The 24,653-nt window shown below is 34.8% G+C and overlaps 1 protein-coding gene, 1 long non-coding RNA gene and 1 other non-coding gene across 3 annotated transcripts; all 3 read left to right on the plus strand.

Moving 5' to 3' along the window:
* The first annotated feature begins 564 nt into the window (after window positions 1–564).
* On the plus strand, window positions 565–2,970 carry LOC141703641 (uncharacterized). The gene is made up of 5 exons (XM_074507097.1): window positions 565–744; window positions 1,168–1,531; window positions 1,905–1,975; window positions 2,602–2,700; window positions 2,780–2,970. The coding sequence occupies exons 1-5, from the start codon at window positions 565–567 to the stop codon at window positions 2,873–2,875; spliced, it is 810 nt and encodes a 269-aa protein (XP_074363198.1). The 3' UTR covers window positions 2,876–2,970.
* A 9,982-nt stretch (window positions 2,971–12,952) lies between these two features.
* Window positions 12,953–13,840, plus strand: LOC141703639 (uncharacterized). Its single transcript, XR_012567624.1, has 2 exons — window positions 12,953–13,186; window positions 13,295–13,840. It is a non-coding gene; the product is annotated as an uncharacterized LOC141703639 (long non-coding RNA).
* A 3,365-nt stretch (window positions 13,841–17,205) lies between these two features.
* LOC141703642 (small nucleolar RNA R71) lies at window positions 17,206–17,312 on the plus strand. Its single transcript, XR_012567626.1, has one exon. It is a non-coding gene; the product is annotated as a small nucleolar RNA R71 (small nucleolar RNA).
* The last annotated feature ends 7,341 nt before the right edge of the window (window positions 17,313–24,653 follow it).

Consider the following 24,653-nt stretch of genomic DNA (forward strand, 5'->3'; position numbering starts at 1 on the left):
AACAAAAAACCGTTGCCTAAAGTATCTCATACATTTGTCTTCTTAATAAAAATCATTGTGTAACTAGATAAAATAAATACATAAACTGTTGTAGGAGTCAATTCATATAACACTATTTTCAACTATTGTGCCTCTAAATTGTTACAACGACTAGAAAACTGTTGTTTGTAAAATATTAAAAAGGGTCATATGGGTTGTGTGAATAAAATGAGACAAAGGCTTTATATTCAGTTGTGTGATGTATTTGTTACAATGGTGCGTAATCATTGTATGAATGCCAAACACACCGCCCCCAGATAGCAACGAAAAGTTCATCTTTTAGACAACGGTGAAAAACCATTGTCTGATTCAATATTTCTTGTAGTGTAACACCGTTTACGATTTCAGCCATTTTGAAGTTAGATGTAACAAATTTGACATTTCTTTTATGTTCGGTAACATGTTGAAATAGTTGTTGCCTTTTTCAACTTAAACAATCCATTGGATATTTGGAGCTTGGCATTCTAAATTACTATGGTTTGTGGATGACTTTTTGATTTTTATTCAATAACTTGCATCCTTACCATGCTGGAGATGTATACTCACATTGGGCCTCAATTCCGTAATGAGCTCTTGCGTCATCATCTTCCTACATCAATGGTAATTGTTGTGTTTATATTCAGCAAACTTTGCAAGTGTACCCATCTTTACCAAGAGGATGACTTTTATGTTCTGGTGTCATTGCCTATTACATACGGTGATCTCGTAAAATTATTTGCTGTTTTAAGTATCGAAATCTATCGGGTTCGGGAAATAAGTTGTTCTTGGGGAAATTGAAAGGGCTGACGGTCAAAAAATAATATGGAAATTTTCCAAACATTGAATTGCTCATGTCACTGTTATTATGCCATTCCTTATCGTTTTCCTTGTGCATATACATTGGCTGGTTTGGTACTTCGAAAAACTATGATGCCATTATAGATCTTTGTCCATTAAAAAATAGTCATATGCATGAATTTAAATATGCACACTCCTGCCCCCACTGAGGTCTTAACCCTTAACCTCTTGTTATCAAGACAAGATGGGTGTTCGCTAGGCTGTAAGCCTGTCGATCCATTTTTTTATAAAAAAAAAGAAGTGTTACGCATTAGTAGGTATTCCTTGTTCAACCTTTTCCATACTCTGCAGGTTATCTTATATAGATCAGGCTTGGTGACTGCTGCTACCTCCTTTGTCTTTGCCGCTTCCACGGCTTTCCCGCCTGACCATTCCTTCCTCACAGATCTGATCAAACCAAATTTTGATTTCTTCTATGCACTTGGTGCTGTTGGGTTAGGACTATCCTTACTTTTGATCCACATCTATGTAACTGAGATTAAGCGCACTCTTCAACTATTATGGGGCCTTGGTGTTTTAGGATCGATAGCAACCAGTTTCACCCTTGCTGAACCAGCTGGTCAGAATTTGGTACAATATGTAGTCAACCACCCAACTGTTGTCTGGCTTATTGGTCCACTCTTTGCTGCATTCACGGGGCTTGTCTTTAAGGAAGGTAATTTGCTCATTCTTTGTTGTGTGCTTGATTCGTAATTTCTGATATTTATATTTAAAATAATGATTGGTGTATGATTCTTTTCTACAAATGAAATGGATGGCTACTTTTTCCTCAACTATTGAATATAATATCTATAGAGGTCAGTTATTTATTAACAAAGCTTGAAATGAAAAATGAACACAGTTTTTACTGTTGTTTCTTAAATAATATTCAGCTCTATACCAGGTGCCAGGTTGAGTGTTTCAGATAATGATTATCAAGAGCGATCTTTAGAATTAGTATAATGTGCAGGGGCTATATTAGTTTAGGTGTCTCCAATGTTAATTTATCATGTCAAATGATATACCGATTCCTTTTATTAATGGACCAGGGCTTTGCTATGGGAAGTTGGAAGCTGGAGTTCTTACATTTGTAGTTCCTGCAGTTCTTTTAGGGCACTTGGTAATTTTCCGTACCCAACTAACCTTTCCATTTCTTGAACATTTGTTAAAATAATGAGTATTTACTTTGTTGAAGTTGTACACTGACGCTTATTAGTTTGGAAACTTTGATAGGAATTTGATCAAAAACCTTGACCTATCTGCTAGAGTAATTCCAGACCTCTCATGTAACAGAAAACAGAACCACAAGCAGTTTCTTATAATTAACACATAATAAAACTTCCTTAAATTCATTGAGATTTTCAGTTGTATTCAGTTATGATTGCTGTTTGATTTGAACTAATGAAATTGCTAATGTTTTCATTAAACTCAGTACTTCATTATTTAAGGTGTGAATTGGAAAAGTTTTTCCTCTCTTCCGGACTTTGAGATGCTCAATTGCAATGTGTTCTTTGTAAACAAGTTATCCTTTTAACCTATATGGTGCTTTTGCTAATCCTCGATCATCTTGGAGATAATCACATGATATTATTATAAACACCATTTATTTGTCTATCATAAATGAAGAATATATTTAGTTCTGATGCATAATAGACAAAATATGTATCTATTTTTGAAGTCTGAGATGGTAAATTATTGCACCATCTATGCTTCCTATGCTGACTATGGGTTATTTTGGAAATACAGACAGGTCTAATGGATGATGGACTTAAGACTACTTTACTTGGTCTGTGGATGGCGCTCTTTGTGGTGTTTGCTGGACGGATGTTCACTCAGCCAATTAAGGTAAATCCTTCATTTATTCCAGATGTTCTTAAAAAATAGATTTTATGCCATTTCTTACAGATTTTGTTTGCCACTAAAGGATGATATTGGTGACAAGTCGGTCTTCATATTCAATTCTCTGCCAGAAGAGGAGAAAAAGCTTTTGATTGAGAAATTGAACAACAAACTTATGTAGACAATCTTGATAAAAGGGTAAAAGACTGAAAGTATAGTTAATTTGTTAATCAGATTTATAGGATGCTTTCCTGTAATGTTATACATCTTGTAATTCCCAGACTTTATCAATGCTCTACACGATCTTTGTGCATGTTTACTATTGAGATTGATATAATTTTACAGAGTCATGCATGAAGTGTAAATAGGTTAAATAAGTGTACCTTGTACCCCCACATGAATGTTCTTTTATTAAGATGGCGCTATATATATAACTTACAATGTTGTATGATATATTCACTGTCTATCCTTTGATAATGTTTCAGCATTTTTACATTTTGTTAGTTCCTTCATTTCATGGCCTAGAGTTTGTATAAAAGTCTGAGCTTGCCCTGCACTGAATCAATACAAGTTCAATATTGAGAACTGAAAGCTTAGCTCTAATTTTGTTGTGCTTTAGACACAGACATTTTTTAATAGATAGGATTCATCTACTCCCAACTCACTACGGCATGACATCTCGAGGGGAATCAAAGCCTTCCCAGTCAACTGTTTTATGTCCGAGTGGATCTTCTTCATATAAACAAACTCCATCCGTCCCTAGTAGGGAGCCTCCAAGTTCTTCAGCTGATGCCAATGTAAGTACTTTCCCAGTGGAATTTCCTACTGTATCACTTCTCACTTTACTGTTGGATCTGGTATTATAGGAATCTTCCTCCAGATGATGTCTACCTCCAGATACTACCTCCAGATACTATCTGGTGGTACATATTAACTAGTCAAATATGTTTAGAATGTTGGATGTAATAACTTTGGAATTTGAGTTTTATTATTTTTAGTTGGGATGTTTATTTTAGACTTGGAAAGTAATGTCCGAATTGAGCTCTTGTTGGAATGAATGTTAGTAAATTTGGTATCAATGTATACCTCTATGTTTTTACAAATTTGGTTGGATGTATTGCATATTGTTGGTATTTTTTTGGTTGAAAATGCAATTGGTTCCCTGGGCTATTAATAGTACCAGGATGGCATATGCAATTTACAGTACATTAACATATCAGAATGGTAATTTAAAACCGATGTTAAAATGAACAAAAGACATCAGGTGAAACAATATTAACAGAAAAAGAACTACAAAAACCAATGTCAAATAGTCATTTGACATCGGTTCTGTAAAAAAATCAATGTATTTTAAGCCAAATAACATCGAATTTTCAATAGCTGATGTCTTAAATTTTATAATATTAAAGATTAAACATCGGTTAAAAAAAACACTGATATTAAACAAAAGGATTTAACATCACAAAACGAACGAAACCGAAGTCTAACCCAGTATTTTACATCGGTTGATAAAAGTACCCGATGTCTGATGGACCATTTCACATCGGTCAGACAACATAACTGATGTCTAATCTAGACTTTCACATCGGTTTGTTCGAAAGATTTTAAAAAAAATATTTTTTAGAGCTTGTAGGTTTCATGTTTTAATGGATAATTACCCCATAATATACTCATATTCACCTAGAAATACTGTAATATAAGCTGAAATTTGTTGCAAAGACATCAGAATTATTCTTAAAACCGATGTATAGCACTGTAATAGACATCGGCTGTGAACCGATGTCAAAGGCTGATGACATTTAACATTACACGTGAAGACATCGGTTCAGTATTTTTTTAATATCGGTTCAGAATCGATGGCTGATCCCATATTTCTAGTAGTGAATGTCGGAAGAGAGCTTGCTGTGTTTTTCAGTAGTCTATTGTCCTCGCTTGACATTAAAAAACATATCACTATTGTAGCATACCTTGAATATATAATATACATTACTTCCTAAATTAAGCAATAAGTATCAGTTTGGATTATATGATAAAACAAAGATTAAAATACAACAAAATAAAAGGACCACTACAACAAAATTACTAAAATCCACCACCAAATATTGGTTGAATTTAGCTATAATAGACCATATCCGGTAGATTTTAGTATAAAATCGACCGAAGCATGTTGGTGGCTTTTAAGAGGGTGGATTTTAAGTTTTGCGGCGGAATTTATATAAAATCGACGAATCTTTGGTCATTTTTATAAAATTTAAAATTTGAAATTCAAAATTTTGTGAAATTTGAATCTCCCGCCCCTGAATAAATTACACCAAAATCGGTCGATTTTAACATAAAATGTTTCAAAAAAAATAGAACCACCCACACCCATCAACCGTGCAACCGCCGGCCACCACCTGGAAAAAATTCCGGCAACTCCATATCTCACCATTTCACCCTCCGTTTTGCTTCTCCCTACCTTTCTATCTCCCTACCTTTCTCTCTCTCTCTCTCTCTCTCTCTCTCTCTCTCTCTCTCTCTCTCTCTCTCTCTCCCCCCTCCGCTGCTACAACACCGCCATTACCACTTGACTTTGCTAACCATACTTAGGGTTGCAAGTAGTTCTAGAAGGAGGTTCAAGACACTATGGTTGAAGTAAACCTGCAATAATGTATTATCATAGCTCTGGAGGGGATCTCGACTGTTGGTTTAACGTAATCGACCCACACAAACACACGCTTTACTCACACACACAAAACTGACACATGAAACATACGTAACACACACTGGAACTCACAAATACCACAACCCTCCCCTGCTTCGACCGACGCCATAACCCATCACCACTGACAACGAGTTTTGTTACAAATTGTGTGTGTGTTATGGTGTGTGAGAGATGTTATGGTGATTGTGTGTGTGCTGTGCGAATTGTGTGTGTGTGTGTTTCGGGTGTGTGAGTCTGTGTGTGGGTTCGGGTTAGGTCGAGTGTGTGCGTGTGTGTTGTAAGCAATCGGAGAACTGACGAAGCCACCATTAATGGTGGTGGAGGTGATGGCGTTCTGCGTATGAAGGAAGAGAGAGAGAGAGAAAGAGAGAGAGGGGGAGGGATGGAATTTAGTTATCTTTGTTGTAGTGGACACTGTACCCATGCTATGTCCCACAATATGTTTAAATACTACCAATTGTGAGTCTCATCTCCTTCCTTCCCACCATGGCAACCAAATCCTCAATCAAGTCAAACAAATCTCCAACTAAAAGTAAGAAAAAAAGATTAAAGAAATTAGGGTTCTCAGTTTAAAAAATCCCCAATTTAAAACTTAATTGAACTAATAATCCAATTTTACACATGAAGTTTTTATCTTACCCGCATACTGATTCGAACAAATCGAATTGAGTATCTACTCGAACGAATCGAGTGAGTGAGACGAGTTTTGACAAATCGAATAGAGTTGAACATGGCGGAGGGGAGTGGAACATAAGTGAGTGCAGGTCGTGGTAAGTAGAGTAGAGGTGAGTGGTTGTTCAAGTGATTTATTGAAGTGAGAGACGAGAGAGAGATAGAGAGAGAGAGAGAGAGAGAGAGAGAAAGAGAGAGAGTGTGGGGGAAATAATTGGTATCAAAGAGGGAAAATTTCCACAATTTTGATTAAGGGGAAATAAACTGAAGTGGGCGCTCGTTAAATTTTTTTAGCCAATTTTAAAAATCATTTAATAAAGAATTGATGTCTTCAAACAACAAAGACATTAGATTAACGCGGGGTGATGTTATTACATCTTTTAACATTAGTGGCATTAGTAACTGATATCTAATGTGTGATGTCTATTTAACGTTTTCTTGTACTGAATATATTAATAATCTTTTATTGAAATTAAAATTCTAGGAGTTTTTCTCTTATCTTTCTAATGGGTTCAAGAAACCGTTGTAGATTCAAGGATTGCCTTGTGGATTCAAGGTGCTTAAGGATTTCTCGTGAAAGAGTTCATGCGATGATTAACGCTTGCTTTTTCTATGCTTTCGTTCTGCGTCAGTTGCATCAAAGCAAGCTTTTTCCTTTCCCTTCTTTACCTGATTCACTGTGGGAGAAACAATTATCAAATAAGTTCTTTGAGAGGCTACAACGGCTTTAACCGTGGCTCTGATGGTTTTCGCAGATCGAGTCGATACATTGACATTCAAAAGGAATAACAAAAACAAGCACCGTAGCGATGAGAAATTTGATCGAAATCGAGTCCCTCGAAGCAGGAAATACCATGTTGGTGAGAATACTGACTTGGAGTCAAATATTGGTTGTCGGCTTAATGATAATTATATTATATAGGCTGTTATACCATTATTCTATGGGTCTCTAGGAGTTGATGAGTTCCTGAATTGGCATATTGATGTTGATAGATTCTTTGATGTTATGGGTTTACCTGTGATCAAACTGGTGAAGATGGCAACTATCAGGTTAAAGAGTGTTGCTGTGATTTGGTGGGATAAACTGGTTTGCAGAAGAAAAGGTAAAAGAAAGAACCGATCAAAATATGGCGATAGATGAAACTGTTGATGTTGAAGATGTTTTTACCGGAGGATTATGATTGCAAGATATATGAAGCGTAAGGAAGAAGATGATTTAGTTGAATAATATGAACCCAATAATCCTTAAAATATGTTCGATGAATGTGCTCAACAAAAAAATCGGGTGGCTTGTTTGATATGGAAGATAGAAAATAGCTTGGTTATGTAATTGCGGAAAAATTCTTTCAAAGATTTGAAAGGTTCAGAGATAGTTGGAGAAGTGTGTGGGACACTGGATTTTGAAAATTGTATGCCTATAGATTGTAATGAAATTGATGTGATTAAAGAATACAACAAGGATGGGGATGAAGAAGAAAACAACAAAGTGAGTTTCGATGTGTATATGAAGATGAGGAGAATGATTACCTACATGTTGAAGACGTGCATAATCAATCCTTGAACAATTATGGAAAGGTTTATGATTTGCAACATTAAAACTTAATTCAGTCATTATGTAAGGTGTGTCCCCAATTTTTTGAGATTGTGGTAAGTTTAGAAATATCATGATAAATTTAATTTGAGGTATATGGTTAATAAAATCAAGTTGCCTCTACAAATTTATGTCACATCAAATAATATTATTTGGAGTAAGCTATTAGTTGTCACTACCTTAAGTGAAAATTATGTGACTAATTGCTAGTTTGAATTACAAGAATGTTGCAGTTTTTTTATAATTTTCACGTGAATTCATATGAGTTAGTAATCAATACGCCATATCAGTTTGATTTGAATTGGTGTCACAAAATTTAGGGTAAGATAATAGACTTCAAAAATAATAACATGGAGTATGTCTTATATCCTTTTGGGAATAAAGTTGTTTTAAAGTCATCATATGAATAACATTGTCTCTTGCTACAACACATTAGTCTTGTGATGGCGATTTCAAATTTGTGCTAAAAAAGTTTTATCATGGTTGGTTCGAACTGGTTTCCGTGATACCATTATACTTAAAAGTTATGTTAGACGAGAATGTGAAGTACAAAGTTCCATCAAAGTCTTTCCCTTTAAAAGTACCACCATGGCGATATATAGAACAAGTCGTCGCAATTATTATTCTAGATGATAACTAATTGATACCGAGTTTGTTCGAAGTGGAGGAGACAAATGTATGAGAATTTTTGGAGCATATCAAGGAAATAATGAGACGTGAGAAGAGTAAAGACATGATCACTCTACTAAAGATATGATGACATGATCACGATGTTGGATTGCATAGTCATGTCAAATTGAGATTTTGCATCAGAAGTATAACACCATCCAAATCCGGGGTATAGATTTGGGGCATTATTAATAACAATTACCAACTAAACCTGTACAAGCGGAATATAAATATAATAATTACCCCGAACTAATACTACTCAGGATCTTTTAAGGTCTGAGTTGAAAACAAGAACCACATACTACACTTTATTACAAACCCAAATAAATAAAACCTGTCTCAAGAACTCTCTTTGTTACAAAACTTTATTCTATCTACAATCTCACCATACAACTTTTATTCAAACTACACAAGACTTTTATTACACCTGATCTGGCAATTCAAAGCTCTCTTCGGGAATGGGAAGGAACACTCTTGGTATAAGAGGGTCCCGCTGCTTGACTCGCTTCTTGACTATGCGGGTCCTGATGGGTTTCATTCTCTACCTTAACTGTAAAACAATAGGAATAACAATAAAAGGGGATGGGCCAAAATTGCTCAACAAGCCTGCAACAATATATATAGTATAAGAGAGAAACATGTGAACCAATAAGCTGCTGGTTGAAACAACCATCTGAATCTGTATAGGATAGTAATTTGCCAATGCTGGCGAGTACCAAATGAACAAGACTGGAAACAAGAACCAACATATGCACTATAACCTGCTGATCAGTCAGAATATAGTGTGTATCTATACCCAACTGCATAGACCCAACCAACATAAAGAGTACTCAGGCAACTATGGCCTATTAAATAATGGTCTGGGTAAAACCCAGCCCGTATAGTAACCATCCAGTCCAAGGCTTAGCATCCGGAACAATCGGAATACTTTTGATATATCCCAACATCAGGATATACCAGAGTATATGTAACAAGGGTAAAAAGAATTGAAATATGAATAGGGAATTCAATAAATTGGGTGGAATCAAGAATCGAAATGAAATTGAAACAAGCAATAATAAATGGGTAACAGTGTATATGAATAATGATTATCAAAGGTAACTCATATGATAAAAGGAAATATAAATCACTATTCTGAATTTAGAATAGGGGAAAAACTTGCCTTGCGCGTACTTAACCTGGTTCAACTCACCGTCTTCTGATCCTAGCTTGCTCTGCTTTTCTAACACTGAACCAATCATGGAAAGATAGTCATTTAGATAACTTACTATATACGTGTATCTTGAATTGATATCACGCAACCTTATCAGTCTACCCATGCGTTTCTATCTGACTCACATATATACACATACATTTATACAACACATATATTCACATAATCACGTAAAGCACGTAGCACATAAAGCACATAATCAATTTTTTTAGACTTATAATTATTTTTAGAATCGATTCTAGACTCATACCTGCATTAACTAGTCCTATCTGATTTTATTATAATTTTTCGAGATTTATTCGACTCAATTATACCCCTATTAGGACCTACGAACTATTAATTATCACCAAACCACTCTTTTTCGGAAGAAATTATAACTTACAACTATTTTTATTGAATTCGTCTCATTTTTCTGAGTCTAGGGGTCTTCGTTTCGCTAAAATCGGACTAACGGTTGAATTATTATGAATTAAACAAGATTTAATTAATTAATAATTAATTTATAAATAATTAATTATAATTAAACAATCCTTAATTATATTTTTAAATAAGTAATTAATAATTATTGTATTTTAAAATAATTAATTCCTAATTATTAGGAATTATTATTATTTATTACAAATTATTATTACTTATTCGATCAGATCGATTATTTACAAATAATCAATCGATTTAATTAACCGATACGCTACTTATCGAATAACTACGAATTACTCGAATTATAAACCAACTTAACGATTAATCACTCATATAACTACGAGCTACTCGCAATTCTCGCATAATTATCGAACTATTATATTATTATTGAAACTCATACGATTCGCTAATCAATTAGTTACCGATATTTAATTATACGCTATAAATAATTACCGCAATATTATTCGAATAACTATCGCTCGAATACTAATTCTAATTATTGAATTACCATTCGCATTAATAATTAATTATTAGATTATTAATCATATTACTTAATTATTTCTAATTCTTATTTATTAATTAATTACCTAATTATTAATTAATTACCCAATTATTAATTAATTGGATAATTAATAAATAATTAGATAAATAATTAAATAAATAATTAAATAAATAAATTCGAATTTATAATTTAATAAAATAATTTAGAAATTAATAATACTATTTTTCAGAATTTAAAACTAATTTTTAATTAATTTTTAGAATTATTAAAAACTAATTTTAATTACTAAAATATAAATAAATAATTAATTACTCAAAAACACAAAATCAGAACAGAGTTTGGGTTCTGAAGGATCAAACCCGGGTCGTTTCCGGGTTGCAAACCGGGTCGACCTCGGGTTAACGGGTCACGAAGAACGAACCCTGCAACCCAGAACCCGACGCCGGCGGGCTGCTTTCCAGCGGCCAATCCACGACGAAACTCCGTTTTTCAGGCACGATTCTTCTGGGGTTTCAATCCACAACGCTCCCAGCACCTTTCTCCTCCTTCCCTCGTCCTCCTCTCGACGAAACGCGGCCGGAAACACGAAGAACACGGCGGCGGCGTTCTCCGGCGAGCACGAAACGGAAGCCAACGAACGCGAAACCGGTGCCAATCGACTCCCTATCCGACGATCTAAACGTCTATGCTAACAGAATCATCAAACAATTAACAGAACTGCAAACCCGAATTTAAGAAATTAAACCCGAAAATACAAATTTCAATTCAATCAATCAAACATCAAAAATAATTACATAATCGAAAACTACAGATCATAAGCTTCTAAAATGAGTCTCACACGCTCGATTTGGACTCCGGAATCACGATGAAAATCAGCTTTGATCCTCCTGCTCTGTGCTTCACAAACCCTAACCCTAATTCCCTTTCTAATTTTCTTTTTATTTTCGTGATTTTTAATTATATTTAACTGATTTAATTAATAGTAAATCAGGTTTTTATATTTATGAAAATAATACCCCTAAGTAAAATTAAGGGTCTAATTACACTCCTAATAAAAATATTTGGCCCAAATTTTTATAATTTTTGGGTATTAATATTGAATTTTTAAATATCCAATAAATACAAAATAAATGCTAAAAAATTCCCAAAAATTGTGAATATTACAAAAATACAAAGAAAAATGATATATGATAATTTCATATCATATAAAAATAAAAATGAATTTTTTGTGGGGTTTTTGGTACCCGAAGGGGTCCGGAAAAGTCGTTTTTCGCGAAAAAGGTCAATTTGCAAAACGTCTAGGGGTTCAGAATAGCGATATGGTATATGGCATTTTTAAATAAAATAGGGCCAATGATTTTGTTTGATATACGGGCTTTTAAAACATAGTTTTGAGCTGTACGGGTTTTGATATAAAATATTTAACTGACGATAAAATGCTCAATAAATATCCAAAACACGTTTGGATCAAAACAGCCAACACATAACACATAGCAGTTAGGGTTTAATGACTTAACACATTTAATCACATAATAATACACATAATTTATCATTATTATAATATAATACAAATGTAATTTCTCGGTCGTTACAAGAAGCTTTTCTAGAGGATGAGAAAATTGTGCATGCTAATGCTCAAAACTGTACACAAAACTGTAAATTTAACAAAATATCGGATATACTGTCATGATTTTCCAAATTCATTACAATCGAGGGTAAACAATAAAAAAATTGAAAGATATTATAATAATTTTGAAATTGGTTGTTATAGAGTACCATATTTCAACAAGTACTCCAAGTTTTGTCCATCAGAGCTCCGACGTCGTCCGATTTTGACTCGTTTTTGACCAAATCTGCGAAAAATCACCTATTCTAGATAATAATATCGATAACTCTCCATTTTCCGATATTTTGGCTAACACTTGCCTTTATATTTTATTACTCTGCAACATTAGTAAACTTTTTCCCGTATATATGTGAAGTTTTATTTATTTTAAATAAAATAGTTAGGTGATTGATGGTAGCAAGTATAATATTTTCTCATATACAATATACAGGATCGACACCCCAGACCCAGCAGACAAATATTATTAATCGACTTTTATCATGTAAAACCTTGAACTTTACAAAAAACACAAAAACACCATAAAAAAACACTTGACTTCTATTAATAATTATATGCACAAAAAACACCATCAATAACAATAAGTCAGCTCAATAAAATTGCATAAAAGCAAGGGTCTAATTTGTGCCCTAGATAAACCCTCATTTGAATTGAAAGTGATCAGGGAATAGAGGGCGGCAATTTTGTCATTTGCATCACCAGTTGTCATGGCATGCCCTTAGACGACAATATTGTTCAAACTATGACCCCTATTGAAAAGACAACAGTACGTGACTGCTTTGATGTCAGCCAACCCTGTCACTAGCCCAGATGGAGTAGTATAAATAAGCATGTCCACAATACTGAAATTCCCATCAAAACAACATATAAACACCTTTTAGTTTTTCCTCATTTTCAAGTTGGAAACTCATCAATGGCCTCCCTTAACAGCTCTGTCTTCCTCAGCCTCTTGGTTTTGATTTCCGCATTCATGGCGGCTCCGTCCTCTGTTGAAGCTCAAAGCCTTTTACCGACCGTTACCATCACAGCCAGCGGGGTCGTCTCTTGTGCCGTCAATACCACCCTTCCCATGAATGGGACTATGCCCCCACCTTTCCCTAGTGAGTACACATATAATATGCAGTGCACTTCAACTATAATTTATATATAGATAAAAGACCAATATTTAATTTGTATGTCGTTGTTAACGCACGTACTTGAACATGCAGATGCGTCGGTGGAACTGCGCTGCGGAAATACAACTTTGGCAAATACAACAACAAATGCACAAGGGGGTTTTACCTTGATTATCCGTTCTGTACTAAGCCTTTTAACCAACATTATTTCTCTGTTGTTTGGCTCTGGCCAATGTAGAGTAGTTGTTACCACCCCTCTGTCTAACTGCAACGCCACCCTCCCCGCCGTTGGAAATCTTGTAGCTACCGTAACTGGGATCGTAGCTAACTCGTTGAATGGTGTCACCATGATCCTTGGTCCTTTCCGGTTGATTTAAACATCTAAGATGTATTTAATATACATCACTTAATAGATGTAATGAATAAAACAAATAATATTGATGGATGCATGTAGCATTCTATCAAAATAAATGTACTACGTACTTTACTATTTGTATCAGTGTGTTTGTTCTTCGCCAAGCTTTGTGTTATAAGAGAGATCACCACAGAATAAAGTGTGCTCGGGAAGGTATCTATAACCTCCCTCTTTGTAATAATTGATCCCTCGAGTAATTTATATACAAGCCAGGTTGTGTGCTATGGTTTTTCAGAGCCTATTTTATATGCATTAGGTACCTTCATTTGCTGCTTTTATATTCAACAGTTCTATAACAAATTAATATTATTGTAATAGTTACAGATTCTTATTTTAATCGTAATGGTTGTCAGCAGCACTGTGTACCACTTTTACAGCAAGGACAACTCGAGGTTGTTCACATATAATCAAGCAGAATAATTGTCAAAGTCAAGTTTTACATTAATAGTTCATACATATTTTTTACTAGACTATTGTTGAAGGAGTACTCCCTCCATCCCTAGCATATGTAGTAGATGTGATTATTTTAAAAATTATAAAAATTTAACTATTTTTGAAAAATTTTGAAATATAAATAATTGGTAGTGACATAAAAAAAAAGTGTAAACAAATGGGAAGTAAGGGAGTATATTTTATATTTTTACACATAACATTGAGATCAAATAATGGTATTTATCTTATAACCATATACACACTCATACTCTACATTTTTCTTATAGTCTATATCATTTTAATTTTTAAGTCAGAGTTTTGAGAACATATCCAATATTATTTTAAATTATTGAGACACTTTAGAAATCGTAAGTTACCTTTCAAATTGTCGATGTCAAAATTTTTAATATATATATATATATATATCTATAATTAATGCAAATTACAAGTTTTATTTGAGGGTACTTTAAACAATGTCAAGAATGGTGATAACAATACGTTTGATAGTTCTTTTTACGTGATAAAAATATGTTTGATAGTTCTTTTATAAAAAAAACTAAGTGTTGAATTTATAAATATAACGGGTTAAACATCAAGTAAGTCACTTACTGCGTGCAAATGTATCAAGTAAGTCACTGATTACAAAACTGACTCAGATGAGTCACTAATTTAAAAATTTGTATCAAAAATATCACTCTGTCATTAGTCGAAATGGACAAGTGAAGGTAGTTTTCTCCTGATCTTTTGGAGCGATACAAATTTGATTGTAACCCGAATAGCCATCCAGAAGACAATAGTACTCATGACCGGCCAACCTGTCGAGCATCTAATCAATGAAGGGCAAAGGGAAGTGATCCTTCCTAGTGGCTTTGTTCAGCTTTCTGTAGTCCATGCAAACTCTCCACCCCGTGATTGTCCTTGTAGGAATAAGCTCATTCTTCTCATTTGCTACCACAGTAATTCCACCTTTCTTCGGCACACATTGAACCGGGCTTACCCATGAACTATTAGAAATAGGGTAGATGATCCCTGCATCTAGCCACTTAAGAATTTCCTTCTTCACTACTTCCTTCATGATATGATTAAGTCTTCTTTGCTGCTCGACCGTAGGCTTGCTACCTTCCTTTAATAGAATTTTATGCATGCAATAAGAAGGGCTGATTCCCTTAATGTCTTCTATAGTCCATCCAATTGCCGATTTGAACTCTCTCAGAATCCTCAAAAGCTTTTCCTCGTCACTACTTGAAAGGTTAGATGCAATAATAACAGGCAGAGTAGATACATCACCTAAAAACGCATACCTCAAATGCTCAGGTAAAGGCTTAAGCTCAAGAGTGGGAGCTTCCTCAATAGAAGGCTTGAGGCGTTTTGGAGATTTGTTCAATTCCTCCATTGCAAGAGATTCAAAAGGCATATAAATCTTCCTTTTCCAAGGAGAAACATTCAAATATTACAATTGTTCTTCCCCTTCATCATCTTCACTATCTGAATTCCCCAATAAGGCTTTCTCTAAGGCATCAGACCTTAGCAATTGATCAAGTTCCGATGTTACCACCGAGTCGACCAACTCCATTTTTAAGCACTCCTTATTATCAGTAGGGAATTTCATAGCATTGAACATATTAAAAGTGACATCCTGATCCAGAACTCGCATGGTGAGCTCACCCTTCTGCACATCTATCAAGGTGCGGCCTGTCGTCAGAAAAGGTCTTCCCAAGATTATGGGAATCTTCTTATCCTCCTCGAAATCAAGAATTACAAAATCAGCAGGGAAGATGAGTTTATCAACCTTGACCAAGACATCCTCCATGATACCTCACGGATATATAATAGAACGGTCGGCCAACTGCAAGGTCATATAAGTCGGTTTGGGATCAGGTAAGTCCAACTGCTTGAAGATTGACAAGGGCATCAAATTAATGCTAGCTCCCAAGTCACATAAGCATCTGTCAAAAGACACTTTTCCAATAGTGCACAGAATAGTAAAGCTTCCTGGATCTTTAAGCTTCGGAGGCACTTCTGTTGCAGCACAACACTGCATTCCTCCGTGATAGCGACTGTCTCTAAATCATCTAGCTTCACCTTCCGAGAAAGAATACCTTTCATAAACTTTGCATAAATAGGCATCTGCTCAAGAGCCTCGGCAAAAGGTATGTTGATATGAAGTTTCTTGAACACCTCCAGAAACTTCTCGAATTGCTTGTCTAGCTTTTTCTTCTGTAGCCGCTTGGGAAAAGGTGGTGGAGGATAGATCTGTTTCTCCCATGTATTACTCTCAGGCGGAGTGTGCTCAATAGTAGTTTTCCTTGGTTCCACATCTTTCTCATGTTGCTCGATCTCTTTCTCAGCCTCAGCTTCTACAGTCAACTCTTGAGTTTGTTCGGGATTCGCAACCTTTCCAGACCTTAAAGTGATTGCCTTTACCTGTTCTTTAGCTTCTTTCCTTCCTGGCACTTCAGTGTCACTAGGTAGTGTACCGGGCTGATAATTTAGCAAGGCATTGACAATTTGCCCAATTTGATTTTCCAAGGTCTTTATAGAAACAGCTTGACTTTTGCACATAAGCTTCAACTCCTATAATTCAGATTTTTCATTAGCTTGTTACAACTGGAGTTGCTGTCTAGGTGCATACCGTGGTTGCTAAAAACCAGGAGGGTTATACTGCTTAGCTGGGTATTGCTGATAAGGGTGTTGAACCGCATTCTGAGCATTGCTCCAACTGAAATTGGGATGATTGTAGTTGTTGGGATGATAGGTGGATGGCACTGGTTGCTGCGATCGCTGGAAGTTGCTCACGAACTGAGCTGATTCACTAGAAATTATGCACTGATCAGTATCATGGGCACCATCACATAGCTCATAGACAGTAGCGATTTGATTAACTCCATAATTAGCCAAAGTGTCCACCTTCATCGTCAAAGCCTTAAGTTGAGCAGCGATAGCAGTTACTGCGTCCAACTCCAGAATTCCTGCAACTTTCCCTTGTATTAGTCTCTGGGAAGGATTCTGGTACTCATTAGCAGCCATCAGTTCAATAAGTTGATAAGCTTCATCGTAGCTTTTAGCCCACAGGGCTCCTCCTAATGCTGCATCAAGCATGGGTCTAGACGTAGCACCCAATCTATTGTAGAAATAGTTGATAATCATCCAATCAGGCATGCCATGGTGTGGGTACTTCCTTAGCATCTCCTTATATCGATCCCAAGCCTCACACAGAGATTCTCCTGTTTGCTGAGCAAACTGGGTAAGAGCATTCGTGATTACAGCAGTCTTCGCCATGTGGAAGAATTTAGTTAAAAACTTTTGCGCGAGATCCTCCCAAGTGGTGATAGATCCTGCTGGCAGAGAGTGTAACCAACACTTATCCTTGTCCCTCAGGGAGAATGGGAAAAGGCGTAACTTGATAGCATCTTCGGTCTCATCATTGAATTTGAAAGTGTCGCATATCTCGATGAAATCACTGATGTGCATGTTGGGGTCTTTAGTAGGAGAATTCCCAAACTGAACTGAGTTCTGTATCATCTGAATCGTGCTTGACTTGATCTCAAAAGTTTTAGCCCTGATGGCTGGTCTGATGATGCTTGACTGAATGTCATTAATCTTAGGCTGAGAGTAGTCCATCAAAGCCTTCGGATTTTCCGCTTGATCACCCATCTCTACTAAAGCTGGTTCTTCAACTTTCTATTCTTCTTCAAACTTCTTTTCTTCCTCAAAATCTTCCTTACAAACTACCACAAGTTCTTCCTCGGCTTTATCCAGTGTTCTCTTACGAGTACGCGAACGTGTATGCATACACCCTCGCTAGAACACCTGAAATAAAACAAGGAAACAGATAAGTAACAATATCTGAGTCAATGAACTTTAACGACCACTGATGGAAATCACATAAACTATCAATTAACACTACAGTCCCAGGCAGCAGTGCCAAAAACTTGTTAGTCGCTAAACACGCGCTAATAATACACGCAAGTATACGAGTTCACAAGTAGTATAGAATCTTTTCTAGTTCGTTCCCACAGAGACTGTATAGGTTAACTAATTAATTTACGCACTTAAGCAACAATGTATGGTTATTATTCAATGCTAAGACGATAACAAATTGAGATTATTTATAACTAATACTTACGCTAACTATTTTAACTACGAGAATAAGATTGACTGAATTAATATATATGACAACATGAGATTCTAACTTCATTAGATACTTCATTCAATAGCCTTATTGTTCTCAACCTTAACATGCAATGGTGATGACACTAATCAGACTACACGAAACTGATAAACGCCAACTTTCGTTGCACGAGTACCATACTACCAGACATCCACAAAAGAGATAGAAGCTGAATAGACACCAATTATATTGAGACCCTATATGTTTATAGAATTTGACAATATAACGGTTTAAGCACAAGTTATCTATCTTGATTATATAGGGAAAACAAGATGGTTAAAATTACCTACAATTCATGCATATCAAATACATGAACGTATGCTAGCATGACAAGTTCTAAAGCCTTAAATTACTTTCACTTCATTAAGAATTAACACACTATCTTATAAGTTCACGACGCTCATAAGATGAATACGCACAACCAATACTAGGATATCATACAATCACCACATGCTAAGGCATTAAACAATTTAAATAAAGAAATCCATAAATAAATCCGCTAGAACCCCACGATAACGACTAGCCCATAATCAGACTCATCATCAACGTGGGTTCCAATGAAAGCATGGTATATCAAACATAGTCTTTATAACGAATAATTAAAACCAAGTACAAACAAGAGTATAGGTTCAACAAAACAAGAAACAAGCATCCAAGATTACAACTCAAAATAAAGATTCACAAGAATAAACTAGATCGTCTTCGCCTTTGTTGAATTGTGTTATAGGTCTCTTGCTGTCTTCACCTTGTGCTCTGGTAAGTCTCCTTATTAAAAAACGATCTTGAGTTATCAATATATAGCAGTCCAATCAACCCAGGAGTCCAGAAAATAGAATTGTAATAGAATCAAAATTTTATTATCCCAACACGGCGCGGCACGCGGGTGCGCGCTTGTTCAGCGTGGGCGCGCTGGGCTTCTGCCAGAAATAACTTCTTTTCTTTTTCTTTATCCTGCAGCTTCGAGCCGGCTTTTAACGAACTTTTATTCCAATACCACCTAGACACCATATTAGCACCAAAACTATGCTAATTCACCTGATTCATAGATTAATGCCTAAAATGCAAAAACACTAGAAAACACGTTAAAACACTTAACAACTTGAGTACAAATGCACCAATCCAAAGCTTATTAGAGCATTATAGAGTGTCATAAATGCCACTCAACACTCTTCATAGTGGAGAACCATTGATGGAAAGTTCCCAGAATTTGGTCAAGAAGCTAGAAATCTTTGACTAGGACTTTGTGCATATGGCATAAACCCATATTGCACTATAAGCTCTCAACTTAGCACCTGGCCAGTTCTTCTAACAATTTATAACTTGCCTCATTGGTTTTGCATGAAACGCAAGTAGATCATGTTGACATTGCTAATCCCCGGTCCTAAAGAAGCCGGAAATAATATATATGTATATCTTTAGCCACTTATTGAAGATCTGAAGTTATTGTGGGATCAAGGCAAAGGGTGTATGATGCATACAAGCAAGCAGATTTTACCATGCGTGCCATGATTTTTTGCACCATAAGTGATTTTCATGGCTATGGAAACCTTTCATGGTACAGTATTAAAGGAGCTAATGCATGTTCGATTTGTGAAGATGCTACTATTGACATTTGTCTAAAAAATTGCAAAAAAAATGTATACATGGGTCATTGTACATTTCTTCCCCTTGCTCACCCTTATCGTAAGAGGAAAAGATCTTTTGATGGGACTATCGAGACTCGAGTGGCTCGTTTGCCTTTAACCGGGAAGGAGGTGTTTGAACGAGTTAAAAATATTGATGTTGTACTTGGGAAACTGTATAAAAAGCCAACCACTAGTAGCATTTGGAATAAAAGATCTATATTTTGGGATCTTCCATATTGAGAGCACTTGCAAGTTAGACACTATCTTGATTTTATGCATATCGAAAAAAATGTTTGTGAAAGCATTACCGGAACACTTTTGAATATACCTGGTAAGACAAAGGATGGGGTGAAAGCCAGATTAGACCTGCAAGAGATGGGTGTACGAACATAGTTAACAGTAAAACAATCTGGTAAACGTGCATATCTACCTCCAGCGTGTTATACATTATCAAGGAAAGAGAAAATTAGCTTTTGTGAGTGTTTATCTGGCGTGAAAGTTCCATCTGGATATTCCTCAAACCCTAAAAACTTTGTCTCAATGAAAGATTTGAAGCTGGTCGGTATGAAGTCACATGATTGTCACATGTTAATGTAACATCTACTACCGATTGCAATTCGAGGCATATCTAAACTCCAAGGTTAAATGTTAATTCTTAATTTACAAAGAGGATTCTAGCTGTTTGACATATTTTATTTGTATATATGCTAATTTATGCATTTCAGGCTACAACACTTTGTTGTCTTTGGGTGATACATCTGGAGAAAGGGAGAGTTATTGCATCAAGGGGGACTGTTTTTCCATTAAATAGTGGGGGGGGTAATATGATTCATAATAGCCCGATTGTGCCTCACAATGTCAAAGTATCAGTTGATGATGTTGTAGCTGAATATCAACTAACTCCACTTCCTGTGCCATGTGATGAACATGAGACGGTAGGAAATGCAGTGGGTAGCTTTGTTTAATGGCCGAAGGATCTTGTGACATTAGGACAGGTATATGTCTTGTGAGGTGAAAGTTTATTCAAGAATTTTGTTCTCTCGTTTAATTGCAGTTTTTCATATTTGTAATTGTCTTTGACTATAGGAGCCGATATTATTGGAGAAGAATAAGGAGGGACTAGCCTCAAGAAAAATGTTTAGGTGCCAAAAAAAGTTGAAAGCAAAGGTTCAGTGACTCCTCTAAAGAAAACCACACCATTGCTTGATGATGACATACACTCAAGTGAGCATTGTCGATCTCTACGTTTCTTGCTTAATAAGAGGCCTTCCACTAAAAAAAGTGAGGTATTTAAGTATGAAGAAAATGGAGAGGATCCAATATACATCACGCCTGAAGATGTTGATCAATTTGAAAATGAGTTGGTTAAACATATCCATTTTGGAAAAATTTCTAAAGTAAGAACAAGTTTTTTCTTCCTTAATTACTTTAAAATCTATCAACACACATTCTTATTCTGATATGTAATTTTTGTAGGTACTTTAGCACTTTGTGCAAAGATATATTTGGATTCATGTTGCCATCTAGATTAGCCATAACACATAATCGTGACTATCAATGTCAACAGGAAGCAGCTGATTACATGAAAAATATTTTGGAAGAAAATAAAAATAAACCTTTTATCCTAGCACCATACATCCAAGAATAAGAACAAAATAAGTCTCTATCACTAATTTTATTACTAGTGTAATCCAAAATATTTATTACATATATTTGTATCATTGTAGCAACCATTCGATGTTGCTCCTCTTTTGTCTCAAGAAAAGTGCTATATATGTGTTTGATCCATTGAAATAAGAACGGAAAATACGCTTGACAACACCTTCCCGGACGTAAGTTAAATATGAATTTTAGTTTTGCATAACGTATGGTTCTAATTTCATAATAAATGTGAATATTGATGTATGCTTAATTCACAGGGCGTTTAAATTATACGTACAAGAAGGTGGATTAATGAATAATAGAAAAGAATTTCTCTGACATCATTCTGAGGTTCAGGTATTACTTGTTTACATGTTTGATCTTTTTTTTGCTTATTTATACAGAACTTGAAAAATGATGTTGCTTTATGCGTAGTGTCCTCAACAAGAAGGAGGCACGGAGTGTGGTTTTTTCGTTATGAGGTACATGCACGACATAATCATGCTTTCTTAAAAAAATTTCACCACAAATTGGAAAGTGGTAAGAAAAATAATCTCAACATTATTTTACAAATATTGATCAAGTAGAGATTTTTTTAATACTTTATCTTTCATATATATTTTGAAGGGTCCTGGTTCAAGGAACTATACCAAAAAGGAAATTAAAGATATACGAGAGCTTTGGGCACAATTTTTTACTTTAGAATGTTTGTAACAAGTAATTTTTTGAAACTTTTAGATCCTCTATTTGTGCTATAAGTACTTGGTAGAAGCATATAACCATTTTATAATTGGATGTGTTGGTTGATTTTATTTGTTTACAATATGTGTAAAGAAGCATAAAACCATATTTTACCTTGCTATTTCAAACATTTAATTGAAATATATAACCTTTGTGTTGGTTATAATTTGCATGATTGTGAATTTAATATTTTTTGAAAATTTCAGAGAAAAATGAGGACAGATGGTCAAGCATTTAAAAGCATCTCATGTTCGTGTTAAAAGACAAGATGTAGTTTTGTGATCTCGATTTGCAGAAAGAAAAGAGGGACTTGAAGATTTTGAAGTATGTGTTATTTTATATGTAAGGGAACCATAATAGAAAGAGTTGGATGGTATTTGTAATTAAATATATACTTTTCTTTCAAGTGCCATTGCAAAATTTTCTAAATTTATTGTAATATATAATTTTAAGTTGTACAATTTAATTTTCCGTTATACTGTATTTTTGGGATATTAGTATTAATTGTATAATGAAACAAGTTTATAGAAAATATTTAAAATATCAATAGAAAACAGGGAAAAAATTAAATTTTTTGTGACAAAAAGCGTCGGCATTATTGCGACCCGACGCTACTAATGAGAAGCAAGTGCGTTGACATTTCTGCTAACTGATGCATTTGGTGAGAAGCAATAGCGTCGGTTAAATAACACGACGTATATCATGAACAACTGATGCATCGACATATTAGTGAACAGACGCAACAGGTGAGAACCAACAACGTCGGCATTTAAGCTGATCGATGCAATTCATCAAACCAAGAGCGTCGACATTTTGTCCAACCGACGTGTATGAAGGCAATAAATAGCTTCGGTTATATATATAACACCGATGCCATAAGTCAACCTATAGCGTCGGTTGATGACCCTACGACATGTGTCTCTTAACCGACGCAATTAATGTTTGTGTGTCGCTTGTTTAACCGACGCTGTAGATCCATACATATAGCGTCCCCCACACTTACTTCGCCACTTGACCGACGCCTTAGTGCTGTTTTGACCGACGCTAAAAGTCCAGTCTGTACTAGTGAATAATGAAAAAATTATTATGTTTAACGAGATAAATAAATAATATAAGTTTATGATATTAAATTTGTGAATAATGAAAGAGCGATAATGTTTAACGAGAGAAATGCTTTTCAAACTTCTTAATCTATTACATTTATTTATTATTGATAATTTCGAAAGGACGAATATCGAAAAAAAATACAAAATGAAAGAAGTAAAATATTATTTTAGAAGGCTGCTACGAATCGCGGCTTAGTAAACTAGTTCAATTTGTAATAGATGTCATAAGTACTTTCTTTAAAAAAACAAAAAAAGATGTAAATCTCTTTTCCCCACTTTCCCTTACTTAGTCAAATTTTACCATTTTTATTTTTATTTCCCCCTATTTTAGACATATTATTTTCCCCGCTCCTCACACTCCCTCACCATACTTTCCCATTTAAATTTTCAAAAACTCTCAATAAAGAACCCTAAATTTAAACGCCCAAAATAAAACCATATATTCTTAATCTTGCAATTAGTTCAAATCCCAATTAGGTTGAACCCTAGCTTAAAGAGGCTTAAGAGGTCGCAAAGGACTTTCGAATTTTAATTTGTTGCAAATGAGGCTTTAGATGTTGCAAAGGAGGCTTCATCCATATCGATTCTCCTCAAATAAGTAAGTATTTTTCTAAATTTATAATAATTTTTAAATCTAACAATTTTAAAATTTCATAACCACACCTTCATTGGATTATTTTTAACTACTTAATTTAATAGTTATTATTTATTATACATTTTGATCATGTTCAATTTTTTTTTACAAGTATCAATTTAATATCTAATATTTTAATTTAGATCTGTATTTCACACGAGTTTTGAGCTACAATCCTCTACAAATACTAATTTGATATTTTTAATCTCAGACCCGTATTTCATACGGGTTATCAAATAGGATTTATAATTATCGTTTAAGCGATCAACTATAATTGCAATCTAATAGAAAATTTCATCACGAAATCAAAATCAACACTTAAAATAAAGGAGAGAACAAATAATCTCTCACCAAGGATAGGGGCGTAATTAAAGTCGAGTCGAGGGTGCTTATCATATTCGAGTTCGAGCTTTAACTTAATCGAGTCGAGCCCAAAATAATTGAACCTGCAATTTATGTTCCAACTCGACCAGTAAAATAAATGAGTCGAGTTCGAGTTGTTCGCAAGTTTTTTATCGAGTTTTCGAGCTTATTGAGTTTTTAACGAGTTTTCGAGCTTACCAATCTTTCGAGCCTATTAGGTTTATTATTGAGTTTTCAAGTTTTCGAGTTTTGGATTCGATTTTCATGAAACTTATTTAATTATATTATCTTTTTTTAGTTCAACATAAATTATCACTCTATTTA

The sequence above is a fragment of the Apium graveolens genome, unplaced genomic scaffold (genome assembly GCF_009905375.1).
Source record: "Apium graveolens cultivar Ventura unplaced genomic scaffold, ASM990537v1 ctg6904, whole genome shotgun sequence".
Lineage (NCBI taxonomy): Eukaryota > Viridiplantae > Streptophyta > Magnoliopsida > Apiales > Apiaceae > Apium > Apium graveolens.

Excerpts from the sequence above, each read along its gene's own strand:
- LOC141703641 (XM_074507097.1), top strand. The coding sequence starts at position 565 with ATGCTGGAGATGTATACTCACATTGGGCCTCAATTCCGTAATGAGCTC. Across the intron at positions 1,976-2,601 it reads CAGTTCTTTTAGGGCACTTG|ACAGGTCTAATGGATGATGG; the intron begins GTAATTTTCCGT and ends TTGGAAATACAG. Across the intron at positions 2,701-2,779 it reads TGTTCACTCAGCCAATTAAG|GATGATATTGGTGACAAGTC; the intron begins GTAAATCCTTCA and ends TTGCCACTAAAG.